A 9,964-nucleotide genomic window follows, 5' to 3' on the forward strand; every position below is an offset into this window, starting at 1 on the left:
TCATAATCGATTATTAAAGAAAAATCAAGACAAACCTGTTTTGTTTTATTTTTTATGTAATAATCAATTTTAATTTGAATATTGATTTGAAAAGTAATATGGATTCGATGGAGTACTTTTGTGTTGTGTTTTACAAGAGATTGGTAAAAGTTTTTGAAAATGATTTTGGTATATTTGGTTTTTATATATATATATACTTTTAGAAATGATATTTAGAAAATTTAAACAATATTTTTTAAATGTTTTTAATCTTACAGGGAAAATAATTTTTTAAATAATTTTTTTTATTATTTATATAAATTTCTCTTTTTCAAATCAAGATAATATAATTTAATTGAGTAGATCAAAAATCAATTTTGAATGTAAACACATTTTAAAAATGATCATTGACACCACAATTTCATTAGGTCATAATTCAAATTGAAGAACAAATAAAAAATAGAGAAAATAGTGCAAACCTTTGCATCTCATCTCTTCAAAAAAACAAAACTTATTTACACAAGAATTAAGACAATACAATGTCCTAATTTATCTTATAATACTAAGGTAAAAGTTGTCCATAAACTGATTAATCCAACTTGACATCATAAAGATCCTTAAGAAGCCTGGTTGATGAATGCTCTTGTGACTCATCTTTATTACTTGGGAGAGAGATTGAGGAATCAATCCAAGGTCCATCCATTGAAATGCTGTTCTGAGCCTTATGATTACTGTCCTGAGAGACACTGGAGATGTAAGATTGGCTGTCATGCGATAGAATTTCAAATGCTCTAAACCTTGCATCCTGGTCTGCGGAACTTCGCTTGATTATTGGAGCTTGGACTGGGATTTTCCCTTCTAGCATGCTCACCACAGAAGACATTGATGGCCTTAGTGTAGGAGATGGGTTGGTGCACAAGAGAGCCAAATTAAGCATCATCATTGCTTCTTTTTTTGAGTAGTTTGATTCAAGAATGGGATCCACAAGTTCCAAAAGGTTTCCTTGCTCTTGCAGCACGTAGGCCTTCATTTTATGTGAATACAAACAGAAAAGGGCTTCAGGTGAATTGTCAAGATGAGTTTACAAGCAAAAAAGTTATGGATGCAAAAGTAGAATAATTGAAGCATGTCTTCTTCTTCAACTTCTCTTTTGCTTTCTTCAGAACAAATTGTATATATTTTAGTTTTGCTCCAAAGAAAAAGGCACATGTTGAGAAATATATGAATTTCAAATCAAGTAATAGACAGCTATATGAGATATAAGAACTTGTATTCATAGAAACAGTCTGTTGGAATAATCTGCTCTTCTTTTCTTCTGCGATAGAAGATAAAGGGCATGGTTTTTGCAGTATAAAAGTAAAATGAAAATGACAAAACATTGTTAAAAAGAAAGGTAATGTAAAATAAAATTACCCAATCAAGAAGATAAACAAACTCCTCCTTTGGTCTGTAATTGGTGTTGCTCTTCCCACTGACGATTTCCAAAACAACAACTCCAAAGCTGTAAACATCTGCTTTATCTGTCAAGTAACCCCTCATTGCATATTCTGGAGCCATATAACCTCTGAGAAAAGGAATTTTTTCTTATAACATAAAATCAACCAAGAAAATCATATTATGGTTTTCCTTCATACAATTGGATGCTAAAAGGTAAGAATTGATCAAGCTATATGCAATAAGAATGTGGTTCTATCTTTTGTCCGTGCAATTCAATTCTGCAATAAAGATCAAAGACTGCATCCATTAACATGTAGTTCAATTATGTGTTAACAGTTCTGTACTGTAGAGGAAGTTTAATTCTTTATAAAGGTAATGAAATGATTGAATTAGAAAGACAGAGACAACTCACATTGTCCCAGCTATTCGAGTGCTGATATGTGTGTTCTCCTCTTCATCAAGCTTGGCTAAACCAAAGTCCGATATCTTAGCATTTAGATCCTTATCAAGAAGCACATTGGTGGCCTTTATGTCTCTGTGTACAATTTTCAGCCTTGACTCCTCGTGGAGATAAGCTAATCCCTTAGCAATACCCAGCATTATCTTCTTTCTTGTTGACCAATCCAAATGAAGTCGTTGTTCGTCACGTCCTATACATACATATACATTATTTTGGAAAAAGAGTTAATTATCCAATAATGCAGATTTCAGGAACTAATGCACAAAATATTATGACAGACAGTTACCGAAAAGAGCCCGAGCAAGACTGTTATTTTCCAAGTACTCGTATACTAGCAGCAATTGGTTGCCTTCAATGCAGCAGCCGTATAACTTCACAAGATTGGGATGTTGTAAGGCAGATATCATGCCTATTTCATTCACAAATTCACGGTTCCCTTGCTTTGATTTCGATGAGAGCTGCTTAACAGCAATTACTGCACCATCAGACAGCAATCCCTGAAATCAAGCAGGACAAAAATTTCAGACCACTATTTGATGTTTAGATGATAATCTTCATGCATGGCTCTAGATGTTATAATTTTTTCAGCAGGTGCTAAATGCATGAATTCATAATTACCTTGTAAACTGGCCCAAATCCTCCCTCTCCTATCTTATTTGCTGGGTCAAAATTGTTGGTAGCATGTTTAATTTGTCTTAAAGTGAAATAACCAGTTTGGAGATCTAGTCCACGAAGTTCTGTAACAAAAGCAGACTCAAGTCAGGTAGAATAGATCAAGAGATCTCACAAGAGAAATTCTTAAATAATTGCATAACATCCTGACAACAAGCAACCCCAATTTTCACATACATATTGTGAAATTATCTTACCATTGTCTTCAAGGTCCTTCCCTCCCAAGTAACCACTCAATCGGAGGGCTACCAAGATTGATATGACAACTACACATGAAGCAGCTACAATTCCGATAATAGCTCCAACCGATAACCCTCCTCCAGTATCAACTTCAAAATCTATAAGAATAGAAAATAAATAAATTACAAGATCATAGAAGGACAGTGAAAATTATTCAACAAAACTTGACTTACTTGGTGTCACTGTAATGGCTGATATAAGAGGTCCATAGACGCCTCTATTCGGAATTGCAGTAGTACCTTTCCCTAACCAGTATAAATGTATCTCCAGAGTAGTACCATTAACCCATATATTATCGAATTCTGCAATGTAACCTTTGCCTACTCCGCCAGCTTTCTCCATGATATTGAAATTCTCCAAAACTACATTTCCCTTTTTTTTTTAAAAAAGAAAAAATAACTTATAAGTTAATATTATTCCTCTATAGCTAAATAAACTAGACGTAGAAATCATTCAACTCACTTGAATGGATACATCAAATATTCGTCTCCCAAGGCTGCTGAATGTCTGATCATCAGAATACATAATTTCGGCAAAGTGAAGGCGCACTTTATAGCTGCCCTCCCTCATACAAAGGCCATAGTACTTGAGTGATTGAGCAGAAAGTCGAGCGGACTTATAAACATCTCCATCAGTCACACTCAGATTAAACCTGTTACCAGCTAAGAATTCTGCGCCATCATTGTTCATGTAAGCTCCAGTACTGCTATAAGCCCATCTTTCTGATACAGAAATAAAGCTAGATGGACTTCCTCTAGTTAAGTCTTCTTCATATTCATTATTCTCAAAGGTTAGCTTGGGTCCTCCACAGTTTATAAACAAGGAATGGTCTGCAGATGGAATCATTTGTAGTTGCCTTCAGAAATTTCTCAAGTCATTCACTTTAAAGTAATTAACTGTGCATTGTAAATATAATATCGAATTTATGTACACTCACGTTCGGGATCTCCAGAGCAGGTAAGATCCTTTCTCAGGCACCAAGCAGTCCTACAAGATTAATGTTGGGGATGTAAGTAATCTATATTTCCAATGGCTTTATTGAGGAATCTTAGTGAACAAGGGACTTACTCACTGCTTGCAGAAGACAATTGACTGGAGACTAGGTTCCTGTTACAGGTTATACATAGGTTAGTAAATAACATGAGAGAAACAAGAGAACCACTAGCAACAAAAAAGAAAAATCGTACTTACACTTCTGGCTGCTGGCAACTAGTCGAAACTGTACCAGTAAAGTTGTTATAAGATAAATCACTGAAAAGTGGTAGTCCATTCAAGATTAGTAAAGTTTTTCATTTATAACAGCGAAGGAAATAATAAAATTACTAATGAGAAGAAACAGTTGACTACATCTGTCTCCCGAGACAAAATGGAGAACATATATATACATTCTAAGTATGAATAACTTTGCAACCAAATTATATAAATTTTATGAAAAGACTCACTAGTTTTTGCTAGTTCTTAATATCCAACTGGGTATTTCTCCAGTGAGCGAGTTGTTAGTCAAAAACCTACAGAGATTGAGATAACAGAGGTAATAAGAAAAGAATAAAGTCAGAGAAATTGTTCCTTTCACCATATCTTACTCATTTGACTTACATGTAATCTATTGCTTCCAAACTCTGCAACGAATCCGGAATTGAGCCTGTCAACCTATTGAAGCTAAGGTCTCTGTAATAAATAAATAAGAATCATATTCACATAAGGAAAGAGATAAATTTCTTTCCACTACTTAACACAGCAAAAAACAGTCAAGTTCATGTAATACAGTTATGTCAATTTTGTTAAACAGCTGTCCTCATGCATATGTGTTAGGCAGTTAAGTCACTTGTAATCCAACAGGATAGAGTCATGGCTTATGGATTTTGTTAGAAAATACATTGATTCTGATATATGCTCTTCTCAAATGTTAGAATCTCCCCAAGTGATGCATATTGCCCTGGTTCTGAATGACATCTGCAACCACCCGTAGCACGAAACAGCAAATATACTTCTCATACAATAAATGAGAGAAAAATTTTGACAGCATTGTGCTATTTGACATCAAGATATGGTTTAGCTCAATAACTAGTAGATATTTTATCAGAATTGTTTCACCACTTAGATTGTCAAATACTAGTACAAGTTGGGGGAGGAGTTGAGCAAATAAAAGATTAACTCATTAACTCAACAATCATTTCTCATTCACCCGTTAATTTATCCACATAGATTGTCAACCATTTGTTAGCAGAATAGGGTTCAAGAAATTTATATCCATCAGCATCACCGTTGCTGGTTGAGTTACTTACAGTTGTTTTAAAACTGTCATTTCCCCAATGTATATAGGGATTGAACCAGTGATTCTGCAATTTCTCAGTATCCTATATCAGAAGAAAATCAGAAATCACAATAATTAATGAAACCCGTAAGAAAGAACTTAGATTTGGAAAGAATTTCTGAGCAGTCATAATCAACTTACAGTCTCTCCATATTCTTCGTAGCCTCAAGATTGGGAAAATTTGAACTTGATCCACTCAAATCTGATATTCTCCTAACAAACAACATAACTTAGAAAAATCAGTTTCTCTTTCTTCACCATATTGATTCTAATGAATGTAATAGCAAAAATATTGATTATACTAAGAGGGAATTTTGCTCACAGTTCAGTTAATATTGTCAACTGTGATATGGTAGCAGGAATGGGGCCTTCCATAGATGTTCCTTGCAAATCTCTACAAAAGAAATATATTGCATTTAGGTATAAAAATGTAAATAAAAACGAAAGTCTCCAGTTAATATTTCCAACAGAATATATGATTACATGAATGAAATAAATCATATACTTACAATCTATCAAGGGTGGTCCAGTTCCCTATAAATTCAGGTATCTTCCCTGACAGTGCACTACCATCTATCCTACTGCAGGAAGTATATTTAAAGTTCATGAATGTAGATCAGAATGCTAAAATACATTAAAGATTTTGTTGCAACAATATTTCACTTACAAATCAGTTAAGTTTAAGTTGCTAAATGTATCTGGTATCGTTCCTGTAAAATTGTTTGCAGAAAGAAGACTGCACCAGCAACAAACAATCCATTGGTAAGGGACTGAGGAAATAAAATTTAAAAAAAAAAAAATGAATTCAAAAAGAAGATGAAGCCAGCAATCTTACAGTCTCCGCAAATTTCTCAAATTTCCAAGGCTCGGAGGGAGAGGCCCTCCAAGCAGATTATCTTCCAAGACCCTGCAAAATCCAGTCCAAGCTGTAAGCATAACATAGTAACTCCATAAGGGCTCAACAAGTCACAGAACTCAGTTTCATTACTTACAACTCCTCTAGTGTAGCAATGTTGCCAATTTCCGGAGGAATTGAGCCATTGAGACGGTTTCCCAGAAAGGACCTATGACAGCAGCAGTCATGAGCAGTTAACTTTGTTTCTGAATGCTACATGGAAATAGAAAAATGCTCGCACTGATACAAAAGCAAAAAGCTTACAAAATTCGAAGGTTTGGAAGTTGAGCAAGTCTTGTGGGGATTGTCCCACTGAGGTAATTCCGAGTGAGATCACTGTCCAAAGAAACATGTTTTATCTTAGGACTAAAGTATAGGACACAAATTAAACTCTAAGAAGATGTTGTCAGCAGCTGAGGTATCAACTTTTTCAAATATTGGCTAAATGCATATTTTTACACCTAAACTTTTACCATTTAGTCACTTTATATTTTATATATATTTAAATATTTTTAACATGTAGATGCATTCAATACATCATTATGTACTTCTTTAAATGGTAAAGAGTTTCAAATATGGTAGTACACATCAAACCATTGAAAAGGACAAAAGTAAAAGGCTTTCCATTTGTTTTGTGATCTATAATGATTGATTACCATGTTCCATCAACGTTATCCATGACTTTAAACTAATTGGCTATCTCCAATTCTGTCAATGTAGTTTTATATTTTACCAACTGGTAAGAACTCTCTGATAAGTATTTGCCAAACTGCAATAATTTAGTCTGATAATGCCCCGTGCCAGGAGAAGTATCAAAACAGAAACAGTAATTAATTACTCTCTACTCATTTGATGGTAGAACTCCAGATGAGTAAGTTACTTACATTTGAACCAGATGAGTAAGATTTCCAAGTTCATCAGGTAGAACTCCAGTTAAGTTAAAACCCTTCAGCTGGCTGCCAAAACAAATATTGACCCCATTCGAGTAAAATTCCATGCTAATAAATGTGAGATAAGAAAAGGATAAAGAGCATACAAGTTAGTGACGTGACAAATGGTGCCACTTTCAAATGAGCAGTTGCAGGTAACAATGCTTTGAATTGTTGTATCCCAAATGGTGTTGTTCCACTCTGGCTTGCTGCAAGAAGCTTCAGTGATGTTCCAATGGCTGTTGTTCAATTTTGTAGATATTGTCCAAAGGACTTGCACTGTTGCATGTATAGATGATTGAATAATGTCAAAGCAAGTCAAACAAAACCAGATAATGTATAACTGGCAATTTTGGTAGTAGTTCCACAAAAGCTCCCTGCTTTTTTATAAATAAAAAGTGAAAAAAGAAAAAATTGTTCTATGTTATGCTGTTTTTCATAAAAAGGTATGTAATTATTTTTTTTTGTCCTTTTAAAGTTTTATGGTAATTTTCTTTTATATCTTTTCTATTAATATTAAGATATTAATGGATATTAATTTTCAATAGTATAGTTATATGTTAAGTGATTTTTTATCAAAATTGGCTAATGAAATCTTTTTAAAATATTAAATTTTTATTTTTATTTTTTATAAAATCAAAAGAATACATATTAATTTTATTAATTCTGAATTCATTACAGGTAGTTATATAATAATTAATTTAATTATTAAATTTCAATATTAATATAAGATTATCAACAGTATTGAACAGAAGAACAAAAGAACTAAAAAAGTTGTGACAAGAAGATCATTTGTTTTTCAATTATTGATCAAATTCTGACCCAGTCATCACACACTCACATCTAGTTTTGGTCAAACTATCTTAATTGAAAAATGAAAGCCAAGTTTGATCATAGCCATAAAAGGGTGCACATGGTTTGCGAGTTGTGACTGCTTCCCTGTTTGGGGAAACAAGTGGCATGAAGAAAATGATACAATACCAATTAAAATGGGCCAGAATCAGAAAGGGAAGACCTTATCCATTTATTGGATGTCAATTGAATTCACAACCAAAGCAATAATTGACCATGGAAAAAGACAGCAAAACCCAATAATATATCAACTCTATTAACCAGGAACACCAAACTGGTGCTACGTTCTGTTGCATGCCATGTCTATTCAATAATTTCATTTATTGTTTATAATATCTTTCACCTAATTCTCCAACTATGATCGTGACTTGCGTGCATCATATCATTGGCAAGATTTATTATTAAGGTATACTGATATTCTAAAATCTTTATTTTATTCTATTATAAATTTTTATATTTTCAATTTTAGTTTAATTAAAAAACATTTATATATTATTTTATAAAATTCTTATTTATTTTATTGAGTTATAATATTTCTATTTTTTAAAAAATATTATCTTCATTTATAAAAAATATCAATACAAAAATTATTACATCAGCAATCAAATAAAAATATATATAAAATCTTCGATAAAATAAAATAAAAATTTAAAGATTTAAAAATACTTTTTACCTAATTATTCTGATTACTTGACCATTTCCAACCAAAAGGTTTATATAAATATCAAATTATTTGGCCTAGCCGACCTTGATAATAATACTGTATTATCTATCTTTTATAAATAAATAAGAAAACCAAATTCAAAATTTAGGATTATCATTTTATTTCCATCTATGATGTCACTATCAAATAAGTACTGTTAATGCCAAGTTCAATGAAACCCTCAACGGAAATAAATAAACTTAGATAAAGATTAAATTTTAAGAAGACAAAGGCAAAGATAGTAAGCTAATCCCCTGTTTGGTTAGAGGAACGCAATTAAAACATAACTTGATAGACAGTTTTCCAGGACAACAAACGTCAAAATTATTATTCTAAAGTCATAAACTGCCGCATTTTCTCGCCTGCCAAACATAATCTTCAGCAGTGAGAGATGGAAGCAAATGGAGACGCTAACATATGCTGCCTAGGATCTGAACTCCATTTCATTGTCCAACGTTATATTGCTTCTCAAATAACAAAATAAAAGAACAAATTCTCCTCTTTTTTCCCCTCAAATTCCCATCGACCAAACAAAAAAAAGAACAGATCAAAGTCTAATTTATGTGTTCAACAATGAAGAAGGACCGATCATTTCTCACAGTAAAGAATAATAGAGAAAAAGTTATACTTAAAACACAAAGAAAACCCAGAAAGCAAAAATCGTTTGCGTTGCTAAATATGGACAGAATTTGAGTACAAATTCATACCTTCTTCTGGCGGCAAAACTTGAGCCTGAGAACCCAACTCCACAACGGCAAAGCAATCCAACAACAGAAACCCAAAAGCAATAACAGAAACAATCCTTAAGATCGATCGAACAAAACCCATGTTTGAGAATACCGGCCTCTTCTGTTGGCGAAACAGAGAAGACCCAAAATAATGAGCGGTCCTCTGGAAAAAACGAAAGGGAAAGAATATTGTAGCGGCACTAACTAAGAGTGGGTATTATAGAATAGAAGAAAAAAGGAAAGGGTGGAGTTGCTGGAGGGAAAGAAGTAAGAGAGGAAGATGATGACAAACAATGTTTGGATTGTGGCTGTGGTTTTTATGAAGAAAATATTACGATGCTGTAATACTTTAAAAGAGTCAAAACCTAAAACTCGTCAAAGACATGCAATTAAGACATGTTTTTATTGTCGTTTCTTCTATTAATTAAATTAATAGAAGACTTTTCCTCGGAAAAAAAAATTAATATACGACTTTTTAGCTTTAATTGTAGTTTAGAATTGAATTATTCTTAACTTTCTTAAAAGATATAAACTCTAACATTTAAGAGTCATATATTGTGTGTTATGAGTATAAGAAGTTTTGAGTTTAAATTCTCTTCTTCACTTAAGGTTGGAATTTTTATTTTTTATAATAAATTTTCTTTTTCACATTAGGTATTACAAAATTACATTTCTTTTCATAAATAAATAAAAAAATATATTAAAAACTATTATATGATTACACTTATCGAAAAAAATAGGCTTATAGTTATTTT

At 32.5% G+C, this 9,964-nt stretch overlaps 1 protein-coding gene across 2 annotated transcripts; it reads right to left on the bottom strand.

Moving 5' to 3' along the window:
- Positions 1 to 439: 439 nt before the first annotated feature.
- LOC8275905 (probable LRR receptor-like serine/threonine-protein kinase At1g53440) lies at positions 440 to 9,536 on the bottom strand. 2 transcript variants are annotated; one of them, XM_048379100.1, is made up of 24 exons: positions 9,189 to 9,533; positions 7,034 to 7,205; positions 6,882 to 6,953; positions 6,262 to 6,333; positions 6,095 to 6,166; positions 5,938 to 6,009; positions 5,770 to 5,838; positions 5,612 to 5,683; positions 5,425 to 5,496; positions 5,244 to 5,315; positions 5,074 to 5,145; positions 4,385 to 4,456; positions 4,231 to 4,296; positions 3,980 to 4,039; positions 3,857 to 3,895; positions 3,726 to 3,775; positions 3,251 to 3,618; positions 2,962 to 3,160; positions 2,746 to 2,886; positions 2,495 to 2,613; positions 2,163 to 2,373; positions 1,829 to 2,066; positions 1,393 to 1,543; positions 440 to 1,003 (listed from the first exon to the last, which is right to left on the bottom strand). In XM_048379100.1, the coding sequence occupies exons 1-24, from the start codon at positions 9,307 to 9,309 to the stop codon at positions 569 to 571; spliced, it is 3,087 nt and encodes a 1,028-aa protein (XP_048235057.1). In that variant the 5' UTR covers positions 9,310 to 9,533; the 3' UTR covers positions 440 to 568. The 2 variants fall into 2 exon arrangements, with proteins under 2 accessions (XP_048235057.1, XP_048235058.1); XM_048379101.1 differs by lacking the exon at positions 440 to 1,003 and having other exon boundaries at positions 1,528 to 1,694; positions 9,189 to 9,536.
- Positions 9,537 to 9,964: the final 428 nt, after the last annotated feature.

The sequence above is a fragment of the Ricinus communis genome, chromosome 9, assembly GCF_019578655.1.
Source record: "Ricinus communis isolate WT05 ecotype wild-type chromosome 9, ASM1957865v1, whole genome shotgun sequence".
NCBI lineage: Eukaryota > Viridiplantae > Streptophyta > Magnoliopsida > Malpighiales > Euphorbiaceae > Ricinus > Ricinus communis.